The 24,895-nt window shown below is 52.9% G+C and overlaps 1 protein-coding gene across 3 annotated transcripts; it reads left to right on the top strand.

The window, feature by feature from the left end:
- Window positions 1-9,079: 9,079 nt before the first annotated feature.
- Window positions 9,080-24,346, top strand: LOC136002580 (mucin-2-like). 3 transcript variants are annotated; one of them, XM_065657765.1, is made up of 5 exons: window positions 9,080-9,163; window positions 19,114-19,584; window positions 20,664-20,993; window positions 21,158-21,324; window positions 21,463-24,346. In XM_065657765.1, exons 1-5 carry the CDS (start codon window positions 9,097-9,099, stop codon window positions 21,487-21,489), a joined length of 1,062 nt encoding a protein of 353 aa, XP_065513837.1. In that variant the 5' UTR covers window positions 9,080-9,096; the 3' UTR covers window positions 21,490-24,346. The 3 variants fall into 3 exon arrangements, with proteins under 3 accessions (XP_065513837.1, XP_065513836.1, XP_065513838.1); XM_065657764.1 differs by having other exon boundaries at window positions 22,148-24,346; XM_065657766.1 differs by lacking the exon at window positions 9,080-9,163 and adding an exon at window positions 10,678-10,754 and having other exon boundaries at window positions 22,148-24,346.
- Window positions 24,347-24,895: the final 549 nt, after the last annotated feature.

A 24,895-nucleotide genomic window follows, 5' to 3' on the forward strand; every position in this document is an offset into this window, starting at 1 on the left:
GTATGTTTATGGGCAGCGCTGGGCGTGAAGCTGTCAACGGGACGGGCACCGCAACGGGCCCGGCGGGCAGGGGTCCGCGCCGCGGCGGCGGCTCCCAGCGGCTCCCAGCGGCTCCCAGCGGGTCCCAGCGGGCCGTGCGCCCTGCCGTGGTGACGGCGGAGCCGCTGCGGCCCCGCACCGCAGTGATCCCCGTCCTCTCGTGCTGGGGGTCCCGCCGGCTCTTCGCCCTAAAACCGGAGCAGCGCCGCCGCCAGTGCCGACAGCAGCGCTCACCCCTCCGCTCGGGCAGCCGTTGACACCCGGCAGGGAACACCCGGCTTCAAAGCGACCGCACCCGGGCCCCGCGGCGGCGTCGCTGCTGTTCCCGCCTCTGGTCGCCGGCCCCCTGCTCAGTCTCCACAGGACTCACCCCTCGCTCTGGTCTCTTCCCCACTCCAGCTCTCACGACTTCAGCATTTAACTCAAACTCGTCCTTTATTTTCCAGCCGCCTGCAGCCCACTCGAGGTGTCGGTCACAGAGGAGGACACAGAACCCCCTGCTCAGCCCCCGCCTGCAGCCTGCTTAGTGCGACCCAAATATCCTGAGCTTTTGGCTGCCCGGCTGTAATGAGTCTGTGATTTTTCGCATACAAACTGCTATTTTTTTCAAATTATGACTTATCCACGTGTAGGCAGTTTGTAACAGGTATAGAAAAAGGATGCCTTCCTGCTAGGACACACTGCCAGACTTCAAATATCCATTCCAAAGCACGGCGGGACTAGAACATCTCATTAAATGGTTGTGAGTGGGATTGGGGTTTGTTTTACATTGGCAAGGGACCGATTATTTTTCCCTGACCTCATCCTTGGCAATGGCTGAGGTATTTTTACTGAAGCTCTTCAAGAAACAACGTTCATTTGCTGTAGATTCTTGGATAGAATAACTGAATCCCAGTTAAAACAGCCGAGTTATAACTAAAAAGGGTCTTGGACAGGAACACATTGCTCAATCGTGCCTTGCTGTATCAGTAATATGTTTTCTCACTATCCTTCGTCACTGTTTACATCTAATCTTTTCAGCTCAATTCAAAATGTGTTTGAGGGAATTTCATGTTGGAAACATCAACACCAGCTCTACAAATAATACTGAATGAAGATTTACAGTTGGATTAAAATCTCCAGTCTGCAGTATATTAATTGAATTTAGTCTCAGAATTTCACCCAATTCTACAGCGAAACTTTGTCTGTAAATTTAACTGAAAAGAAAAAAAAGTAGTAATTTCTGCACTGGTAATAGATTAAAAGTACTTTGCATGGGAAATAAGTTGTCTTGTTTTCTTATTTTTCCTTCTGGATTCCCTTCACGGGAAATTTTCCCACACTCCCAAATGTTAAATATCAACCATATGCAAACGTCTATTCTAATGACAGCGCAAACACAGGGTGCAGCAAAGCTTTTGTAATTAAGCCATTAAACATTATTGTAGCGGTCATATTTTAACCAGTGACAAAGCAGACAGAACTACTCCGATCTGTCAGTGTCCTGCTTTCTGACACTCAAGCAGAACTGAGCTTGGGGACTGAGCAGAACTGAGAATGGGGCTTTTCATCAAGATTTTTTTTTTTTAGAACTTATTTTTTGAAGTTAAATTTCAATGCTTTGCATTTTGCTGGGATTTATCCAAGCAAGTTGAAAAGACTTTACAAAGCCGACTCTGAAACATCTCCGTGGTCGTTCTCTGTGCCGGAGTGCAGTGATCCTTGCGGTCTTGTATCCCCTTGAAGACACTCCCAGTGCCTTCCCATTTCATCTCGCCATTTCCCCAGTATCCCCTGTCCCTGCTGGTTTGGCAGCCGTTAGTTGGCTTCGAGGTGACATCTGGTGGTAGCTTTTTATTATTTCTCTTTTTGGGAGCTAATCCCAGCACTAAAGCGACTGAATTCTCTTTCCCCAGTGCCCCCTCAGAAATTTCACCTCTTTTCCACTTCAAAACAAGATACACGTTGTCTCTGCTTTTAGCCTGCAAATAAATGTCTTAGTGGTAATATCCAAGAGTCAGTGTTTATCCCATGGGCTGGTGCAAAGTCATAGCATTAAAATATGCCAGTGTGGTTCGGTAAAGTTACATCTCGACTGGAAACACTTGAACAGTACTTCATATAACATTGCATAAGGTCCTGTGATGTATGTCACAGATGATCCTTTTTTTGAGAGGGAAAGAAGATAGTTTTATCATTCCTCCTATGGCTTTATCTCGAAGGCAAGGCCTTAATTTTGAAAGTGGCAAAAAAATGTGTTTTGCTGGTGACCACGTGTGCATGTGTGTCAAGAGCAGAACCTTTGTCTCGGAAAGTCCCCCATCGCTCCTCACAGCTGGCACAAGGACCCCCAGCAAATCTGTGGCCTTAAAACCTGCAGAAGATGAGTAGCTTTTGTAGTCTTCCTCTGTTTCCCAGAGAGAGGAAAATGAATGTTGTATTAGAAGACTGATCAAAGGGACTCATCAAAGGCAAAGTCTTGCAGATGTCACAGCATACTTAGTTCTGTCTCTGTCTTGCATCCCAGCAGGGTCACGCAGCCTGTAAATACCGCAGGCAGCTCTGCTCACGGCGGGTATTCCCCCTCCTGCAGCTGCTCCCGTGCTGCTGCCCCATGCAAAGATCAGACACTCCAAAAAACTCCTCTCTGCTCTCAGACTGACTCTCTTCCCCAGACAGATCATTTTGGCTTTTTAAACATAACCGGTTTGGCAAAAGAGCAGCCAAGGATTAACTCACAGGGTGGCAATAAAAATAGACATAAGGGAAGTTGGGTGAGAGCAGTCAGGAGGGGGAATTCTCTCCTCCAGGCTTTGGAAATGCCCTGGAGAAGGGAAGTTCAGGAGATTTCTCCTTCCCAAGGAGAAATACTGCAAAGTAGCCATGCAACTTCTGCCTCTGCTGTAGCAGAGCAGGTGTTTTCCCCAACAGAGAGGTTTTGTGAGCTCCGAAATTAGACTGTCTAATAGGGATGTCTAAATGGGGATGTCTTTCTGCCCTCCCAGGGGAGCAAGACAGTGGTTTGACTTCAGAGCACTGTGGTGAGATTGGGCATCTTAGTGATTTAACCCATGGAATACTTTATGTAATAAAACCCAACAAGGAAAAACATCTCTTTTAGATAGGACTGGTCAAATTCTGCTCTGATTCACACCAGTGGAGATCTAGAGTCTTGTCACAGGAGCTGGAGGAGAGGGTCCCAGTGGGACTGCCTGGAATTTACCCTTGTCTAATGACAATGCTGTCCCTTTTCTAGCTCCTGTCCTTGGTGGACATTTAACAGGACAGCCATGAAAAGTGATCCCTTTAGGCTTTTTAGTCACACACTAAACTGCTTAGATTTCAAAAAGCATCTTAACATGCTCCCCTGGAGGTGCATCCTCTCACCCGTGCCTCCCTCAGCCAGCCTTGCAAGTGGCCTTTGCAGCCCAGGGTGAGCTTTGCTCAGCGGTGAGAGGGCATTTCCCACCGCTCTGAGCAGAAGAAGGCACAGCTGGGGCTGCGCTTGGACCTCACGCTCCCTGTCATGTCATGACCACTCTCCTGGCAGCAGGGAGGCCTCTGTGGGGGCTGCCTGCACACTGTCCTCTGGACAAGGATTTACATGCATGATGATGAAGAACAGGATTAACAATTCTGTCTCACCACCGGTGTGGGCAAGGCAACCAGCGTGTCCTTGAGCACAAAGCCATGCTGTCACGTCAGCCCAAACCTGGCACCACATGTCTCTGTACGAGACCTGGCAACTGTGGGATTGTCTGAGCATCTTCCATGTTCCTCTTCCAGGAGGCTGGGCAGAGCCCGGGAGGAGGCTGGCAGCAGCACCAGGCACTCTGCCCAGGGAACCAGAGAGGGCTTGTGCTGGGGCAGATGGATATTCCCATTTAGGCAGCTGCCCTGCTGTGACCGGTGCTGTGGCCTTGTGCTCTCCTGCCTTCTCATCACAACCATCTGCTGTTCTGGCATCAGCTCAGAGCCTGTCCACGCTGACACAGTGCGTGGCACGGCTGGAGCCAAGCTCCTGGTGGTATCACAGAATCACAGAATGTTAGGGATTGGAAAGGACCTCAAAAGATCATCCAGTCCAATCCCCCTGCCAGAGCAGGAACACCCAGATGAGGTTACACAGGAAGGCGTCCAGGCGGGTTTTGAATGTCTCCAGAGAAGGAGACTCCACAACCTCCCTGGGCAGCCTGTTCCGGTGTTCCGTCACCCTCACTGAGAAGAAGTTTCTTCTCAAATTTAAGTGGAACCTCTTGTGTTCCAGCTTGAACCCATCACCCCTTGTCTTACTGTTGGTACCATGCGCATGGAGCAGCACAGAGCAGGCCAGCTTGCTCCAGCCTGCTCCACGATGCTCCTAGCCACGAGGCTGTGCAAGCACCAGGGTGATGAGCGAGGACTGACCCTGCGTCACTGCTCCTGGGTGGCTTCAGCCCCAGGGAGAGCCCATCAGACCATGCTCCAGCCATGCACTCTGAGGAGATGAAGAGCAAAGAGCGAGACCCCAGGGCAGGCCTGGGGCACATCTCCCTTCAGCAGTTTTTGGGTTGTCTGATGCCAAAGTACCAATTTTGTAGGGGAAAACCTTATATATCTGACAAAGATGTATTCCCAGTAACAGCCACCAGAGTGCAGAAATATTTGTACTAACTTGGACCATGGTGGATGCCCAAAGAGACCACACAGTCCTGTTAAGCATCCAGGCCACTAGCCCACGTGGACATCAGTCCCACCTCTCCTGCCCCATGCCAAGGCCCAAAAGGGTTCCTGCATTGCCTGGTGCACCATCCTCACTCTCAAGCTAAGCCAGCTCCTCTCTGGGATTAAAGCACAGCTTTTCACCTCCAGGGGCTGCGCAGCAGCCTCCTCTCCTCTTGTTACGCTCCTCACACTTGCTGCCCTTATCTCTGCAATTACAACAGTGCAGAGACCCATTCTGGCACTGTAAACAGAGACATCTGCCACAGCAGAGCTCTTCAGCTTGTTCCCCCAGCCACCGCGGGCTTGGGCACCCTCATCTCTGCCTCCGCTTCCTCCACCCTGGGCTTTATGCAGAGCTTCGAGCACCCAGCTGCTACGGGGTCCCTGCTCAGCTATGTAAGAGATCCTGATCCCAGTTCATTGTGACCCCAGATACATTCAGGTCTCCCAGCTCCTTCATTTCTTCCAGTCCCCCCAGCCAGCGAAGTCCCAGTGTTTATTATCCTTTTCCCAGAATAGTTCTCTATCTCCAATGCTTTGCTGTCTCATCTGCTTTTTTCCTTCAGTTTTGTTTTTCCTGTCGTCCCTCACTAGGCCACAAAGCTCTGAATGGCCCTTGGAAAGAAAGATGAGTCAGGACAGATATGCACGGGGAAGACAAGCTCCCAGCCTTGAAGTCAGGTTCACCGCCTGCGTCACTGTTATTAAAAATAGATGAATGGCACTTTGCGTTGGGAGAGCAACGGAGGAGATGTAATATCCTGGGCTGCTGAGCAAATGCTGCCTCTGTCTGCCTGCAAGTCACCCAGTAGCATCTTCTGCTCTTTGATAATTTTTTTTTCCTTGGCTCTGACTTGTGAGATTCAATTTGCCTTTCATAAAAAACTGTTTAAATGTTTCAACATTAGGGAGGAGGGGAATGACTCACTTTGGATTAGCACTTCTGCTCCTGTCAGTTGGCTACCAGCTCCCTTGCAAACTAAAAATCCCTTCAAGTGCTGAGTTGTCTTGCGTTGAGAGCAGCCCCTTGCCCCATCCCACAGTGGAGTGCTTCTGGAAGATGAGAGAGCAGCTGTCTGGGGATGATATATTGGTCTGTCTGCCCCAAGACCAACTCCAATCCTGCCCAGCCCTCCTGAAAAAGCAGGTTTGCAGGGTGGCACGGGGCAGGCTGGGATCTGCTGAGCTCTCTGCAAGGGCAGAGTGAGATGTGTGCCAGCGGTGCTCCCGACGCCCAGTGGCAAAGGGCAGAGGACAGAGAGGGTGAAGCACAGAAATGGGACAATTTATGTAAGCCCAGAGCCCAGGTGAAGTACCCACATGCCAGCAGTGCTGGCCACAGCTGCCATCCCTCTGCCCAGGGCTCCCGCTGCTGCGACCATTCACCTCTGGGCTGTGTGGAAGAGGTGATCGCTCTTCAGATCACACAGGGGCCGCGCTGGTGTGGCAGTGGCAGCGGGACCAACGCTGTGCTGCTGCTCTGCTGACTCAGGGGGACACTCAGCCTGTGTTGTAGCCCAGGCTGGAGGACGCAGCCAAGCACTGAGCTTCAGTGTCTCTCCCAGGGCCGACATCTCCCTCCCCCGCTACCTATGCCCTTACTTCCCCTCAGCCCTTTTGCTGCCACTATTTTCCACTCACTTGTTTTCTATTATCTGCTTCTTCCTATTAAATTAACATAAACCTTATCATCTCTGGTCTGCTCTGTGCCCTGGCTGCCAGCCAGAAATGAAAGGACAGGAGCTAAATAAAGCCACTGCAAGAGAGAGCGTGACACTGGCAGAGGTTAATGCCATGTTTTTCAAGCACAAAACTTTATTTCAGAAGTTATTCTAAGTCCTCAACTCCCATTGCTACCCAGACCTGTCTGGTCTACATGCTGTGTAGGTTTGCAAGGATGTTTTCAGTCCTCCTCACAAATAGCCCAGGGCAACTACTCCCTGAGCAAGTCAGAGCCTTTGTATAGCCCATACGGACATAGTGGGCTGCTGCCTGGTACCTGAGGGGAGTATTTTTGCTCACTCCATGAGAAAATAGCTGTGCACCAGTGGGATGTTAAAATGCCCCTTGTTTTTGCTCCCTTCTCCAGGGTAGGAAAGCGGCAGTGTCACCACAAAGACACCATCACACAAATGCAGTTTCTTTTCTTGCTCCCAACTGCCCCTTCCGTGCTATGGAGAGCCAAAAGCGCCTCATTAGTGTGTTAATCGTAATCCTAATGAGTGCGGAGTTCAGCTAAAGTAATAGCAGTGACCTGCAGGGTGGCTCATCTGCCCAGGTTTATCGTGCTGCTCACAAAGCCCTTGGGGAGCGCCAGCCCAATTCTCTCCCTGTCCCCCAGCTGTTGAAGATACCCCATGCCATGTCTATATGCTTAATTAAAGCAGAGGGACCAGGTAACCTTGGCAACGGAGAGCTGCTGTCTGTAAGCCAGCTGAGATGGATATCATTTCAGCATCTCCAGAGACCAAAGGACAGATGTGAGTCACAAGCTTGCAGGCATCAGAAACGCTCAAGAACCAAGGTCACAGCCAGAAGCACCGATGTCCCCTGGAGCCCATGTCCTCCCCAGAGGTGGGTACCGAGGGTGTCGAAATGCCCTGGTCTCTCGCTGGTGAGATTTGGCAGGCTCTGAGGTGCTGGGTCAGGTGGTGCACACTGTGGCACCAAGAGCCCAAGCCTGTCTGGCACAAAGGAGGCTCTGCCGGGCAGCCCAGTGGGATCTAGGGGGGAGCAGAAGACTCTTATAACTTAGAAAAAGTTGTAAATGTGTTTAAAATAATTCCCCTTTGAACTGGGAAATTTGTATAAGCCAAATTACTTCTGCCTTAACAGGATGCCAGAAATAGTACATCTGGGGGGGCGATAAGTGGCAAGCAGTTACAAACACATTTCCAACGGGAGGCTGAAATTTAATTATATTTATTTTAAAGAGATGGTAAAAGGCATGATCAGTTCTACATCAGATAGACTCTCTTTTCTTATACTTGCCTCTGAACTGAGGGCAGGATGTACCCAGGAGCCCAACATTGAAGACGAAAGGCAAGACCTCTTGGGGAACAAAAATATCCATTTCCATCTTCCTGCTCTGTCCTGTGGTGGTGCAGACACAGGTATCAGGTTGGAGAAGGGGACCCACAGCCCCACTTCTGCCAAAGCAGCCCGAGAGGGGGTCAGCAAGGACCACGCCATTATGTGAGACCCTCGGATGCCTCTGAGGTCCCATATTCTTTGCACCTTATAGGCAAAGGAGACTTTTCTAAATCAGAGAAGTCCCAAATCTTCCTGTTGTTTCTGTAAGATCTGATGGGGCAGGACAGGAGGGCTCACGCCCTCATACACCACATGAGGCTGCGGTCAGAGAGGAAATACCATGACGAGGAATTTGCAAGGAGGCTTTTTGGTCCTTCCAGAGAGCAGCCTTATTGCAGGGCACCTGGCTGGGCACCTGGCCAGCACCAGCTTCATAATGGGGTTTCTTCTTCAGAAATGCCAAGCAGAAGAGTGTGGCCAGACTTTCTGAAGGATGGCTGCTGGCTCAACCCTCACAATGCCTGGATGGGTCTCACCAGCCCCCAGGAGGCTGGATGGGATGTGGGGCCAGGAGGGTGCCCCACAGGCGGCAGAGTGCCCTGAAAAAACAGCTGTGGCATCTAGAGCACCTGGCTCAGCCCTGGCCATGGCAGCATCCAGGGCTGCTTGGAACAGCTCTGCACCCCACTGTGGCCACAGACCCTGGTACCATGAAACAGTGCTGGGGCCACAGAGTGATGCACCATGTTGGGCTTGTCCGCTGTTGCCATCCCTGTATGGGGCAGAAGTGGGGTGCCAGGCTGAGCTGGGGGTGCCAGGAGCTATGCGGGACCAGACGGAGGGATGGCGAGGGCCTGGACTGGGGTCACTTGGACCAGCATGGGGTGACAGGGTGGTGCAGGACTGGACCGGGGATGGCCGGCACAGGGAAGGACCGGACTGGGGGTGCCCTACACAAACCAGGAGTGGCCGGTTCGAGAACGCCGGGGCCAGTGCGGGACTGGACCAAGAGTGTCCTGCCCGAACCGGGGGCGCTGAGGACCAACAGGTGGTGCCGGGGGCGGTGCCGAACCAGAGCGAGAGTGCCGGGGACCAACCAGGACCGGACCGGGAGTGCTCTGCTCGAAAGGGAGGTGATGGGTACCGTACCGGGAGGGGCGTGGACGGTGCGGGGCTGGACGGGGACGCGGAGGGTGCTGGCGGCGGGGGGGCTGGCGGCGCTCCCCGCCCCGCGCCTCCGGGGCTGGGGCCGGACCACGTGCCGCCCGCCCCGCCCCGGCCGCCGTCCCGCCCCGGCGCCGCCCCGGTGCCGCCGGCGGAACCAGCGCGGATCGGCCCAGCATGGAGGGGACGCGGCGCACCCTGCTCCGCCTCGCTGCCGCCTGCTGCCTGCTCTGCGCCCTGCCAGGTACCGGGGGCGGTCGCCCGAGGGGCACCGGGAGGGGTGGGGACGGTCCGGGGGGTCCCCCAGTGGCGGGGAGCGCAGCACCGGGGGCAGCCGTCGGGGCAGCGCCGGGGCGCGGGCGCCTCTGCCCGCTGGTGGGGCTGGGGTAGGAGGGTCTGTGGAGCCCTCCCTGAGGACGGAAACCTCCAGGGAGCAGCGCCCCGGGCCGGACCCCGAAACTCGGGCGAAGTGCCCGCGGCCCCGGCGGGCGCGCAGGTATGGTCGCCCAGAGATGCTCGGGGGTACCCGGGCGAGCCCCGCGCTCAAGGCAGCGGCGGTGCCGCCCGCCCCGGCCTTGCCCATACAAGGCAGCTGCAGGCAGCGCGGGCTCTGCTCCCCCGCCAGTGGAGCCGGGCAGGGTTCACGTCCCCGGCCCAATGGGGAACCGGAGGGGATGCGCGGGGAGGGGAGCAGGGAGACCGGGGGCACTCGCCCTCCAGCATCCAGCCCTGCGAGACCCCTGTCTCCAGCCCTGCAGCTCTTGGGTGCCTACAAGCCGCTGCTGAGCTTCCCACCGAGGGAACCCCAGACAAAGCCCAAGCTCTGCCGCCTCCCTGCAGGCACAGGGCACCCATCCCGTCGTGCTGTGGGAGAGGAGGCGATGCCGGCGTGTGGGACAGAGCAGGAGCCAGACCCCGGCCCCAGGCAGGCTCTCCCACGCTGTATTTCAGCTCGGCTCCACACGCAACTTATCCCCACGTGGGCCAGCGCAGTTTGCAGCAGGGCGCTGACAGCCCTGTCCACCGAGACCCGCCGCATGGCTGGGACCGTGCCTCGAGTTGGGGGGCTGTCACCATCCCCCATGACCCTGGCAATGACAAAGTCTGAGCCGGCATTTAGGGGCTTGCCTGGGGCTCAGGAAGTAAACATGTTTCCTCTTTGTGGCTGAGAAAACCCCTTGGACACACTCCGGTCAGATCACAGCACAGTGACAGCAGCAGTAAGAGACAGAGGGGTGATGCAAAGAAACTGAGTTTGTAATAATTGGGGCTGGCAAAACCCCAGCATAGGTGCCCACAGGGCTGAGTACCCACAGCAAGAGCAGCGCTCAGGCTGAGGTTTTGGGTGTCAGATGCAGTTTGACTGGGTTTGAAGCTGAGCATGGGGACACAGTCCCACACCAGCCCCCTACTTGTGGGCAAAACCTTGGGTAATGCTGTGCTTCTCATGCGAGTGTGGCTGCGCTGTGATGGGGAGGTGACCCACCGCTGGCAGAGGAACAACTCAGGATTTCCATCACTGAGGGGAGGAGGAGCTCAGGACTGCCACTGGCTTTGCTGGCCCCATTTCCTGCCCCCAGCACGCTGGGGTTCCCTGGGGATGCCCCCTGCCCCAGCTGTCTCATAAGAGCCCTCACATTGCAAAGTCCAAGACTGAAACTGCTGGGACATGCCAGAATTAAAGCTGCACTGCATTTTTCCTTGCATGTTTCGTTCTTAGCATCCCAATCCCAAAGTCTTTTCACAGCCTCGGGAAATGGCACCTATGTAGCTGGCCTGGCCCTTGTCCTCATGGATTTTTGGTCCACTAGTTAACTCCAGCCACAGCTGAGAGAGTAAGTGTTTTGTGAATATAGATGGCATGGTAGAGATAAAAAACTGCCCCAGAGCAAGCACAACCCTTAATAAGACACCAGAGAATCCCAGCAGGACAGTGGTGGGGGAAGGAAAGGTTGACCTGGAGACTGGCCCTGAAGTCAGCAGTCCCCAAGCCTGTCCAAAACCATGCTTGTCCCAACACTGCAAGCTGGTCTCTGCCCTGCTCTCAGCACAGATTCTGTTTGCCCCCCCATCCGGCAGTGCCTGCTCCCACTCCCCAGCTGGGTTTGCTGCGGGGCCGCAGAGGGGCTCTGCCCACCCCAGCCTCTCAATGCAGCCTTTCTTCACTGCCTGCGGAAATCCACTTCCTCCAGCACTGTTAGTCTTACAAATAAAACCACGGAGTAATTTTGGTCTGGGCATTTTGCTGCCTTCCCCTCCTGTGCTGAGCTGCCTCACAAGCTATGGGGATGGTGCAGGACTGGGAGCAGCACGAGCGTATAAAGCCTCATCTGTCGGGACCCCGGACTGTGCACATAGGTGGGCAGCGTGTCCACTTGCAGAGCCCCACAGCTGATTTGCCATGACTTTTTTTCCCTTCTTTGCCCAGGGCGAGGGGCAGCGTGTGGCCCCAACCCCACCCTGGCTGGACAGCCCTAGGTCTGCTGCACCCAGAACTGAGCCACAGCTCGGTCCTCTCTTCAGGATGGTACCTCCAGCTGTGTGGGGTAACTACTGACCCTGCCCCACCTGCCCAGCCCCATCATGTCACGCCATCAGTTTTTGATGCCATTTCTGCACGCGCTCTTCCCCCAGCCCCAGGTGCCTGGTGGATCTTGGCTCCCTGCTGCCCTTCCAAGGCCTGACCCATTGGGCAGCACTCACCTCCTTCAGCTCCCTTGGCCACATCCCTCTGGGCAAAGGGGAGGGGGGACAATCCAAAGCATAGAGGCCCCTCTCGCTCCTTCCTTTCCACCGAGACCCTCTTGATGGGCAGATGCTGCTCTTGCTGCAGGGGTTTCCACCAGGCTGCCTTGCAGTGATGCTGGCTGCCTTCTTCCCTATCACACTCAGTGGGGCAGCTCTTATAAGTCTGAGCGCTGCTGGAGTCTGGGGCCATGTCCGGGCACACGCTCACCCTGTATGATCCAAACTGTGGCTTCTCAGGGCAGGATGCATCCCCAATGGCCCATTAAACCAGCAGCCACACAGCTGGAATGTCCTGGGGGCTGCTGGGTCCTGAGCAGATTTCCTCGTGTCCAGACTCTCCCCAGCTCATGCCACACCACACTGGAGACCAGGCTCCCTGCCGACATGGGGCTGCTATTAAGGCAATGGGCTAATTAATTTTCTCCTAATGATGTGTTTCCTCTACTGCAGCTGTGACTCCCAAGGTAAGCAGGGCCAGGGCTGGCTGATGCCAGAGCTCCCTGCTGTTGCTGTGTTATTTGGGTTGCGCAGCCCCAGAGAAGGGCAGGCTTCCCAGGCTTCAGGTGCCGTGCATGTCTCCAGCAGCCTCTGGGCAAAGGGATCTTCATCACGGCCCAAATCATCCACCGAGGAACAAAGCAAACAACGTGGGAGCCTCCTGGGCACCTTCTTGCCATGCAGGATTCTTTGTAGCTGCATGTGGCCAGTGGAAAATAACTGGCTGGTGTGACAGTGGTGGCCGAGCAAGGCAGCCTGCTCTCCCCTTTTATTCTGCCATGGGAATTTGGGATATGCCCCCCTTCCCTCTAAATGGGGGATCAGTGATGGGGCTTCATGCGAACCTGTGGGAAAGCACAGTTTTTTGCATCTCTCCCTGCCCTGGCTGGGTGGGGAAGGGCTCACGTGGCAGGGCCAGGCAGAGTGTGCCACCCTGGGGTGCTGCGTCCTGCGGGCAGGCGCTTGGGCTGGCGCTGCCCCCCTCCCCATCTCAGGCTCTGGCACCGCTGCCTGCTCTGGGCATGTCTGTGCTGCGTTTTGGCTTTTTCTAGTACCGAAGAACCTGTGCTCAGCATTTATGGTGCCGTTTCCAGGGCTGCTCATCTCTGCTGTCACAACTCTGGCTCTGCTAGGCCACCATCAGGTGGTTGCCCCCATCCCAAATGCAGTGCCACCAAACAAGGTGGTAGCTCTGGCACACTCCTGGCTCCTCTTTTTGCTCCCCAGGGGCTCAAGTTTGAGGCCAGGCATCTGCTGATGCCCCAGGGAAGCGTCCTCCTGCCTGCCCCCATAGGCTGGGTGCTGGGCTGTCACTCCCCAGCGCTGCGCTCACTCGGCACCCCATATCTAATCTGAGCCCCGTCTCGTGCTCCGCTCGTGGCCACCTGCCTATCGGGCTGGAAAGAGCTTCTTGGTCAAGAGACCTAGTTTCTATTCCTGTCCCTTACTGCAGCCCTTGCTCTGCAGTGTGCCTCGCCTGGCAGCTTTCCAGTGCCACGCTGGGCACCAAGCACCCCCAGTTCAGTTCTCCCCCCGAGTTATGCTGCCTGTGCAACAGGGCACAGCTCAGCTCACAGAAGGCATGTGGGGTGCAGTGAATTAGCTTGCTGCTGTGCAAGAGATTCGCTGTGGTCCCCAAACAGGCTGAGAGGTCCAATCCGTCCCTGCACCCCATGTCCAGACTCCTTGCGGCAGATGGAGTCTGTTCAGCCTCCCTCTGCCAGGATGGAGATGGGAACAGTCCGGACATCAGCCCTGGCAGGGAGAGCGCTGGAGTCTGCAGGAAATGCAGCCCAGTGGCATCCTGACTCCATTGAGGTCCTGCAAGGCATCAAACTGGAGCTGACCTTACAAAGCAGTTGCCCTTTGTACCGGATCTGCGTCCCTGTGCCTCGCTTCGTTGTGATGAGGGTGTTTGCGCTACAGCATCCCTGAGTGCATCTGGCACCCACCAGAAGGGCTCCAGAAATCTCCTCTGCCACTTGTATTTTTTTTAATTCCAAGCTCTGAGTTAAGAAGGTGTCAGGCTCGGCTGGTGTCTAATCAGCAGTGACTCCAGTTCCGCTTTTAAATGAAATTAGGAGCCTTGGTTTTAAATCCCACTTTATGGTTTTATTTACATTTATACTCAAGCTCTGTTTCCTTGAAGAGGTTGTCTAATTACCGTTGGTTGGTAACCATAAAAATGTAATAACTGGCAACAAAAGATAATTTCTACACTTAATGGAGTACTTTGCTAAGCAAGAGGATATAATTGTGTAAATACATAAGTTGCAGCTTATGCTGTTACTTTTTAAACATACTAATTTTGCATTTTACTAGGTTGTTTGTGACTTGAGCTGTTACATACGCTTAAATGAAAATCAAATTCAGTTGGTGCACAAAAATAGCATTTTAGAAGGGGATGGGTGCCTTTTCAATGAATCAGAGTGGTGGTTTGACATGCATTCTGTAGGAAGCTGATGTAAGTGAGGTGCTATCTGCAGACAGTGGCAGCCTGCACAGGAGGATACACCCGCACCAGGGAGTCCTGCTCCCACAGGCACTTCTGAAATCCTGGTGGATCCTTTCTCGTCTTTGTGCTCAGCTCTCACCTGGGTCTCTGTGCGCCTCCTCCAGGGGCGACTGCAGCCTGCACCCCGCTGCCCTGCTCTCCCTCAAGCCCCAGCAACCAGCCTGCCGCTGGCTTCCTTACCTTACACAGCTTTCCTACATCTCACCCTAAGAAGGATTTTAGAAATGATGGTAAAGCCCATGGATTGAGTTTGGGTTTGTGTTGGCCCTCGGGGAGCTCAGGCTGCTGTTTCTGGCTGAGACAGGAAGGAGGGTGCAGAGGATGCTGCTGAGACTGGGGCAGGAGGGTTGTGGCAAGAGCTCGTCCAGAGGTTGGTCCAGCTGAGGCCCTGTTCTATCTCACTGCCTTGTTTTATTCCAAGAAACAAATAGATGGTGGAGTGGCTGCTGTGGCACAGGATGGCAGAGATGTCCCCGCTCTGCGTGGCTGCCCTGACACAGCAGTGGTGCTCTGTGCTGGTTGTGCAAACCTTCCTCAGCCCCTCGCTTGGCCCCAGCCCTGAAACTTGGGCAGGGAGCACAAAGCAGGAACGGCCCCATCTCCTGCAGAGCTGGCTTCCTTCACGCCTCTCCGTTATGGCATATTTATACCACGTCTGCTCTGGAGCTGGTGGGAGCTCGGGCTGATGTGTGGAGGTCCCTCAGTGTCATCATGCAGTGCTGGAGAGGGGCCGAAGCCGTGGGCTGATGCTCAAAGCCCTCCCTTCCCTCGTGGAGCAGGGAGCATTTCCCACCCTTGTCTAAGGCAGGGGCTTCTCAGCTGGCTGCATCCCTCCTCCCTTGGGGCCGCTCTCTTCCTTTGCCCCTCTCGTTTCCCAGACAGAGGTCACTGCAGTCAGCACTGTCTGATGGGAGCTGCCGCTCCAAATCCACCAGCCCTGCCCTGATGTGGTCTGAGATCGCTGGTTCTCACCACACGCAGTCTGAGCCCGGGGGTTAGCACAGACGCGGGGCAGGAGCAGGGCCAGAGGACCGCCAGCCAGCTCTGCTTTAGCAGGCACTGCAGCATAACCGAAGCAAACCCACCCTTGGTTCCCCATCAGGAAAACAGAGATGCTGCTATTATCAGAGCTCTTGCTTCCAGCTGGTCCGGCTTCCAAACTTGCAGTACGTAGTTGCTTTATTATGGATCCAAAGGTGACTGCACCTTCACCAGCTGTCTTGAGGTGCTGCAACTGTCGGGCCTGGGAGGATCTCAAAAAAGGTGAAGCATCCACACTAACTCCTTCCCTTCCCACCCAAGACAAGAGGTGCCTGGTTCCCACCTGTCTCCAGGAGCCGATGAGGGTGATGCCGTAGGCAGTGCAGCTGCAGCCTCCCTGGCACATGGTGCAGGAAACAGAGCTCCTCTAGGAAGACGCCAGAGTAACGAGCTCTGACCTGTGTCTCTATAAGTAACTGATAAACAGCTAAAAACATCATCAGTCAGTGACGGGAGCACCAGCGACTGCGCTGGGGATTTTCCGACCTGCTGGGCAGTGAGGATCCAGAGCAAACCACAGCGGCAGGTCCACGTGGGGTTTGCTGGGTCTCATCCAGCACAGCCAGCGCAGCAGCTTCACAGCAGAGCTGGGCTCTCCTCAACGCTCTGCAGGGTTTGCACGGGAGCTGGGTGGGAACAGGTTGCCTGTTTAGGTGATAAGACTGTGGGAAACGAAGTTGAGGCATTGCTGAAACGGTGTAGCAAATGTTAATGCAAGACCCTGTGGGGAGTATTTTTATTTTAAAACAAAACTGAAGTAAAACTCCTTAGTGCTTGCACTCTTAACACCCACATGCTCGCAAGTACCAAGTTGCACCTGTCGGGTATGTCGCCAGGTGCTTTGCTCAGTGACTGTGTGCTGGCTTTGGATGTGCCCTCACCCCCTAGGAGATGACAGACGGTGATGGTGACCTTTTGTCTCTCTGTCCCCGAGTGATCAGGATTTACTCACTGTGCTTTGTTTCCTTGCCCATCTTAAGGCTCTTGCCTTGTTCTCTATCTTCCCACCATCATCTCTTAATGGCTTGAGTCTTTGTGTTAGCCTGGTTTAGGCTCTCCCGTTTTTCAGGCTCTCCTTTGTTTCCTGAGCTGGGAGTGCTGTGATGTGCTGGGCTGGATGACCTGCTAATCCAGGTGCCATCAACTCCTGCCGTGCTGAAAGGCCCCTGAGCAGGACCCTGCTGCCCCAGCGGTTCCCCTTCCTGCTCCATGCCTGCCCATTTTAACATCTCTTTTGCAGTTCTCTACAAACCAGGTTTTACACACCACAGCGCTGTGTTAGGCCAGACCCAGGCTGGCTGCTGCTACAGCACAAGCCTTTCTGCAGTGGTCCTGCCACCTTCCTGTGGGATGCAGGGCCAGAGCAACCCATCTGCCCTGGCGGTCACGGACACTGGGCAGTTCTGTGGGAAGGAGCCATGTGGCTACTTAGGGAGATAAGAGCTTAGGGAAATAACTACTCTGGCTAGCTCTCCCTCTTGCAGCCAGTGGGGAGCTGTGTGTGGAGCCGTCCTTATTTGCAGGGTGGGGGGAGCTGCTTATCCCCACAAACCCTCTTGTCTCACAGCACCTCCTGGCAGGGATGCCGGTTCCCGACACTGGTGAGGTGCCCTGGTGGGGACAGCCCAGACTTGCCCGCCTTCCCTTGGCTTTCTTTTCCTAGTCAGAAACTGGCACGACTTTTTCAGAGTTGCGCAGACCTTTGTGCAAGACAGCTCTCCCCAAATCTTTCCTCCGCGTGACCCCAGTCACGGTTTGCCACCCCATGGGAGGCTGTCCCAGCCACAGGCCAGCTATTCAAAGCAGCACGTAGCCCGGCATGCCGCTGGCCGGGCACCTGGCCACCACCTTTCCTGTTTACCCCATGGTGACAACGCAGCTCTGTGTGCGTCTCTTGCTGCGTAGGAGCAGGTAGTCGGGTGTTTACAGAGCGAGCATCTGCCAATTCCCAACCGGTCAAGAAACCAGTTTCTGGCATAGCACTATTTGTAGTTTTGCTTTCTCTGAGAGACTGCAAATAATAAGATGTAGACATCAACACCTCATGAATACATTTAACTTCCCATTTAGCTATAGCTTTATTCAGCATGACTGTAGATAAGGGCAGCAGCAAACAATCGTTGAAGCTTAAAGAACATTTTTTAAAAGTACCAAGGCCTCATATTTGTTCTGAAACTGTTTTAATTTCAGGGAACACAGGCTCTGGGGCTGCTGGGATCTCACCCAGCAGGCAGCGTGCTGAATAGCAATACTGGGTTTGGGGCTGGAAATTGTCACATGAAGAGCTGTGAGCTTTGGCACCTGATCCTGGGAAATGCAGTGCTCAGCTCTTTTCCTTGCAGGTGTTACTAGTGTAAGCATATCCTACACCTTAGCTGCATTTCAGAGAGCAGCTTGCCTTGTTTAAAGGCACATTCCAGCCAAAGACAGCTGGATCCAGGCGAGGCCAAAGGGAGCATCACTTATGCCATGGGTGTTCACGTTGAACACCCCAGCTGGGGCAACTCGAGAGCTTGTTCTCCGAATGTGCGGAGCGGGGCTGTGCCGCCTGCTTGTGCAACCCCCACAGGAGCCCTCCTGGGACAGGGGCCCAGGCCGGGGAAGCACAGCTCCGTCAGGCTGCTTCGAGGGTTGGAATTCTCCAGCTGGTCAGGGTACTGCAATGTTCTCCTGAGGGAGATGCTTTGTGTCTTTTTTTAGGGCTTGTTAAGTGCTGTGACTGGAGAAGAGCTCTGATAACTGTGTCTGTTCTGAAGAGCTTTTAAAAACTGCTGAGATTTCCCTAAGGCCTTCATATGAGAGTGGGCTGCTTTGTTGATGGATGAATGTTTCTTGGTTATGGCATCTGCCTCAGATGCTTCTCCACTGTGAAGAGAGTTAGCATGAAGATGGATTTTCTTCAGTACCTTTATCTTTTTCTGTAGTTGCCTCATCACACCTCTGTGGCTTGGGTCGAAACTTGAACAGAAATCATCAAAACACTGACCATGTGATGTTTTTAAATTGGCTGGAGAGTCCATCCTGATATGGCTACATTTTTCTGTTTTTTTCCTGTTTACCTCCAAAAAAACCCTCACAGGATCCTTGTTTATGAACAGGCAGTGTAAGAGCCTTGTGGTTTTCCTCCTCCCGCGTGCTGTCACACCGTCTAGTGGCTATGGATCCACAGGGGATCCTTCCTCCCTGCGGGTTCCCGCTAGAGAAGCTGGCCCTGTTTGCTGTAGTGGGAGGCTGAGTAGGTCCCCATTTCTATGACAACAGTTGCACTTTGTGGTGGTGATGTGTTCATAAATACCTTGTGAAGGCAGCTCCCAGAGTACACCACCAGCCCTGTGAGCTGTAGTGCTCTCTTGCTACTTATTTCACCTTTCCCTCTAGCAGCAAGCCCACACTACTACTAAGATGATTAGCAATATATGCTTTACCCTTGCCAGACACAGACATTTTAAATATCACTTTGCTATACTTAATCAGACCAGGGGATCTAGTTCCACTTTTTCCCCACTTGTACTTTTTCTGCACCATTTCTGACTCTTTCTCAATGAGCCAAGGAAGATTTATCTTCCAGTCTCAGGTGGTACTTTAAAAAAAAAAATCCTCTAAAAAACTTTGAGGTGCTCTAGTGTAGAGGGGTTATTGATACTGACCCCAGAGAACAGGAGCACAGGGTTTGAGAGGGAGGAGGGCAAAGACAGGCCTCCTAGAGCAGGTCCCTGCCTCAGAGAGACCAGGAGGACAGAGGAGCTATTTGAATCCCTTCCCCAAGTGTGAACCTGTGCTGGATTTGGAGTTAAGGGGATGGAGAGGTTCAGTTCCTGGCCTCCTCTTATGTTTCCCCTCTCAGTGTGGCATCTCTTAAAAACTCCTCAGCATTTCTTAACTCTATTTCGTAGGACACGGCCAGATGACAGCAGAGACCTTGGGGACACCATCACCTTTTCTTAGCACAGTACTAACCTCGCATCAGCCAAAGGAAGCCTCTGACTTCAGCCCAGTGACTACTGCCATTCCCAACACAAGCCTGGAAAAAAACTTGACTGCTGCAACGCTCAATGCCACTGGAGCCCACACGATGGAGATGGAGGATGCCTCCATCCCTACCACCCCCATAGTGGGCACCAAGGCTGAGGGACTGCAGGCTTCCAGCACTGCCAGCCCCGGGGATGTCACAGTTTCGCAGCATGAGCAGCACAACATGAGCTTGTCAGTCAACAGTAGCACTGAAATCCCCCCCACTACCCTGCCTGCCAGTACTCTGGAAGACAACCAGCCCAACCATGAAGTCACAGAGCCTTTCAGCACAACAGAAGAAATGGATGACGCCAGTAGTGCAACCCCCACGCTCCCTCTCAGCAGTGTGCCGGGTGAGGTTTTGCCTTTACTGCCTGCGCAGAAAGTCCTGCCCCAAGGATGCCCAACCTGGAAACTTCTGTGAACATTCATGGGAACTGGAGAGAGGGAGAAAAGTGGAATGAACCATTAAGCATGTCCAGTTCAGTGGGACTGACTTGCAGAGGTGCTGTTAGTTCAGCATCCTCTTTGTAAACCCCGTTAATTATGGTATTAATTGTGCTGGCTGCTTGCTGATGAGGACATTGATTGTGTGTAGGGAAGTCTTTAATATTCCTCATCTGAAACAACGTGCTTCAGCAGTGCTGCCCAACTGGGCTTTTCCTGCACCAGGGCTGGGAACTCAACAGGAGCCTTCCCTGCTGCCTGCAGAATGGGGCAGTGCACCCCCACTTAACACAAAGCATGGAGATGAGCAGGCACAAGCATCAGCCCATCCATCCCTGGGCAACCATGGGAACCCCTACTCCACCTTCAGATCCCTCTGGGCAGCGCGGTGACTGGGTATATGGGGTCTCTGATCCCAGTCTCACCCACCTTGGGGCCTGCCAGGCTGTCACACACCCCTGACGCAAGGCAGCTATTGATTGACCATCAATTTGCATGGTGTTCATGCACAACTGCATCCTGGCTTGTGTCATGGGGTCCTGCTGCTCTGTGATGCAGGGACACAGCCTCAGGGGATGCTGCTACCCAGTCCCTGGGCAGCCCCTTTGTGCTCCCAGTGAGGAGAGATGAGACCTTTCCTTCCTCTCCGTCTGGGATTATCTCCAATTCTGTGCAGAGCTGTTTGAGATTCTCTGCTTGTCCTTTGTCCCCAGACGACAGGACTTGTGGGCCCAGCTGAGGTTGGCTGACATTGCAGATTGGCACATATGAAAACCAAGAGGACTCTCTAAGCACTGTGGTTTATAGCATGGCTCAGATGTGGCTGGCTATAAGACCTGCTTGCTTTCCAAAAGGTTGTTGATAACCTGCTTTGCCTGTAGTCCCAGCAGTTTTCCTTACAGCCTTGCTTCCATCTCATCCAATCCCACAGAACTGTGCGCTTGCACTTTATCCTTTGAAATAACTGCTTGTTCCTATTTTGCAGCAACAACTAACAGCTCTCACCTGCGGCCTTTTGATGGGCAGACTGTGGGGCCCACAGCAGCAAGGTCTGAAACCAGGCCTGGAACGAGCCCTGTGGGTGCCACAGAGGAGAGCACCATGGAGCCCAGAACCTCGTCTGCTCCCATCTCCACTGTAGGGAGCACGTCCTCTGCTACCGCCTCCAGTACTGTGACAGTGAGACCCCTTCTGACCAGCTCCATGTCTACCAGCACAGCTGCCATCCCCACCAGCACATCTACACTGGAGCAGCCATTAGAGCCCATGCATGAGAAAGCTTCTGTGGTGGATGTTGGTGATGACGAAAATCCAGGTAAACGCTCTTATTTGGTCCCTGCTCTCACAAAACATGGCAAAGGGTTGGGGCTACCTCAAATTGCCTCTCAGTTATATTGAGCAGAAGCAGAAAAGACAAGGCTTTGCTACTCCAGCCCTTGAAGGCTCTCCTTTGGCCTCATTCCCTTGGTATCCTTGCAGAGCTACCCAGTTCTCCTTTGGCTGATACAACGAGGGCTGATCCCTTGGTAATCACCGTGATCTCCGTCTTCATTGTCATGGTGGGCATCCTAGGCCTGGTTGGCTTCTTGAGATACCGCCAGCACAACAGCCGCATGGAATTCCGGCGCCTGCAGGACCTGCCCATGGTGAGTAATGCCCTCAGCCCAGCCTGACATGGTCTGGCTTGCTACTGGCTGCTTTGCAGTTCCCCTTCTACTACATTAGCAATGCTTTGAGTATTTGCAGCAGCAAGAATGCTGATCACAACTCCTGTTCCCTCTTAGGTCCCTCTCCTTCCATCCAGGGTTTGAATCAAGACAGCAAGTCTCAAGGTTGGCCACTAAAGAAGCTCTCTGCCTTCCCCTCACTCTGCAGGGGAATGCTAAGAGGTTAAATAGAGAGAGGAAGGGAAGTTCCATCCAAACTTCCCCTGAAATGACACCTTCCTAGCCTCTCCTCCTGTATTCTGATATATTTGCTTTGTGACTATGACAAAGCAGATTCTGTGCTCTGTTCCCGGAGAGGTTGTCCTTCTGTCTGCATCTGACCCTTCGGGGATTTAAAAAGATATGAGGGTTTCAGAGGCTGGATTAGCTCTGGGGAAGCTGCACCTAACTCACTGTGCTTTTTGGGACAGAGGAGTACCAATTCCCTTCTGCAGCTACCAAGCAAGATGATGCTGTTTCAAGCTGAGTGGAGTTTTCCACAGCCAGGGTTTTCCACATTCCTGCAGCAGACAGGCTCTTCCTACATACACCTCTTCTTTCCAAAAGCTGGAGCATGAGGGGAGAGCGACAGTCCAGAGATCCAGGAATTGCACAGGGACAGCATTCAGGTGGATTGCTGGGCAGATGGCCACACAGTGACAGTGTGGATGAGAAGGCTGTGCTGCCTGCACAGCACTTCCAGACTGGCACTGGATGCCATCGTGCAGACATCTCATTAAAGCACGCTCTTCTCTGCTTCTAGGATGACATGATGGAGGACACCCCTCTCTCACTCTACAGCTACTAGGCAACCAGCCTGGCCGGCTGAACTTCCCAGAGGAGAAGGCCTTGAGGACTTGGTCCCAGATGATCTGCTGAGGAATGAGGGGCTGTGATTTGCACACAACTGAAAGATCCTTTTCAGATGGCTTTTGGTTTTAGACATTTTAAATAGTTCAGTGTTGAAGTTTTTATGCTGGGAATCACAGTCCAAGTCTGGCCCTTTTCTTCAGGCTCTCCTCAAAACAATGCCCCGAAGAGGTGCCCCCTCCTTTTAGTATGGTGACCAATTAGCCAAGACAACCTTTGCCTTCACGTTCTGCATGGATCTGTTCTGTCCATCTTGGGCGCTGCTGCTTTCAAAGGAGGTGGGCGAGTGATCCATACAAGAGATGTTAACGCTGGTGGTGTCAGCACAGTGCTAGCAAGGGGCACTGCTGTTTTCTGAGGGAGCCAAGGATGTGGAAATCAGTTGTCTTGGGCTCCCTCTTGTTCTGTATTTTTAAGGTTGGTTGGTTTGGTTTTCTTGCACTTTTTTTGTTCCTGTTTCAGCTTTAGTCCCAGGATTGGCACTGCCCATCCTAAAACACCTACCAAGAAGATGTCAGACTGCTCTGCTTCCTTCCTACATGCATATCTTTTCTCTTTAACGAGGGAAAACTGTTTTGTGGCCACTGGAGAAGTGCCCTTGCTACTCGATGTTGCTTTGAAGTTTCTGGGAGGAAAATGAGCATAATTTTAGCTTAACAAATCTTGATAGAACCTAGTCTGTTGCCAATTAGACACACTAATTTGGCCTCATTAAAATTAGGAAACTGTGTCTCACATACTTGATGCTTTCAGCATATGCATAAACTCCTTGCCCAGGCTCAGTAAATGTTTTGGGCCATTTCCCTGCCTGTATCGACACACGCCTTTCCTCAGGTACCTCCCATTTCGCTGCTAGCATCTGGTTGCTGAAAGTTGTTGTACAAAACCCGTACTGCACTCTTCCTCCTCTGCTATGCAAGGTCAAAGCTCCTTTTCCTTCTGATGTTGGTCTTTGAGCTAGTTGGTGTCTTGTCACAAGGACAGATCCTGGATGTAGGTGCCTTCCTCCCCTTCCCTTTCTAAGTGTTAGGCTGATTAGATTCTGCACTTTCGCCTCAAAATATCACTGCTGTAGACTACATCCAAGGCTCCTGAAGCCCCTCAAGGAATCCCACCAACCAGAGCCTCTGAGTGTGAGTCAGGATCTTTTGGTGCACTCGCCTCAGAAAGACCAGTGTGCGTGACACGGAAGTCTTTACGTAATTAACTCCTGCTCCTGTTTTCTAATTCACATTTGACTGCTGGTAAAGCGAAACACATGCCTTCTCTCAAGTGTTTGATTTTTGACTAAGCCTGTTGCTCCCTCAGGATGCATCAAGGGCTAGAGATTATCTACCACATTGCTCTTACAAGCCTCAGTCTCTCCTCTCCTTTCAGTAGCAACACTCACTGACCCCACAAAGGACAGTACCAGGTCTTACTAGCAAAAGTACCTTTTTTTCCCCAGTGTTGTTATTGCTTGTCTTAGCAGGGAAAGGGGAATTTGCCCATCAGCAGAGCTCAAATTATCTGCAAAGCCCAGAGATGGAGCAGAACTGGTCTGGGTCAAATAGATGAAGTGGATAATGCAGCAGTTCCTCCTTCCCGCGTTATCTTCCGAAATGGCTGACAAATAGCTGCAGCGCAGTTTGGGTTCAGCTGTTGGCTTTGGCCTTGCATCTCTTTACTGTAAGGATGCCCAGCAAAACAGGGAAGAAGGGTTGTTTCTCTCCTACTATTATTGCATGGAAACTAAAGGGCAATTGTCACAACTCCAGAGCTGTTGTATCAAGCATTGTCTGCACAGAGCAATCTCCCTAGCTACAGACTTGTTTTCCCAGCCGGAGGGCAGGGTGCTACTGGTTTTTGGCATAAAGGGAGGCAAGTTAGTGGTGGAAAATAGAACTCCATCCTGGCTGGAACTGGTGCAGGCTGGCATAGCTGGGAAGTGTCTCTGCACACAACTGAAAGGGCAGGGGCTGGTTGTTCTGGTTTCCCATGCGTCACTGTCCAGGGGAAAAGGGTGAGCAAGAAAACTCACCCAACACCAAAGTGCAACTTTCTTTGTAAAATATGTTAATAGTGGATTTTTTTTTTCTGCAATAAAGTTACAAATGCCAAAGGTGTCCTAGTCCTCGTATTTTCATTGGAAACGTCTAACTGAAAAGCTTTTGTAGATCACAATGAATCCTGTGATAGATAAACAGCAGCTGTTTGGGGTAGGAAGACTCACAGAGCTGACACCAGTGAAAATGCCAGACAGCTGTAAACCACAGCTCTAGGGGCTCAGAAGGACACCAGCCCCTGCTTGTGTTGCTTCTTGTCAGGGTCATTCCCTGTCTGGGTTGACTGAGATTAATTTCTGTACGGTCAAATCAGATTAAATCTGTTTTAGAGAACCACACTAGACCAAATAATCTAACATAGATCTTTAAGGACTCTCTTTCCTTTGCCTCTGATTGAAGATATCCTTATTGTCATCTGTTGTCAACTGTAACCTCAAACAGCCAGCCTCATCCAAACCTAAGTAGCATCATCTGTCATGCTTCTTTCTATAGTACAGAAGACAAAGCAAACTGAAAGGCACGTACTTCTTTTTGTTTAGCTTTACAGCTGTTTTGAACTCTTCCCTTTGGAGCTCAGACCCACAGGGAGGTAAGCG

This window comes from Caloenas nicobarica, chromosome Z (genome assembly GCF_036013445.1).
Source record: "Caloenas nicobarica isolate bCalNic1 chromosome Z, bCalNic1.hap1, whole genome shotgun sequence".
Taxonomy (NCBI): Eukaryota; Metazoa; Chordata; class Aves; order Columbiformes; family Columbidae; genus Caloenas; species Caloenas nicobarica.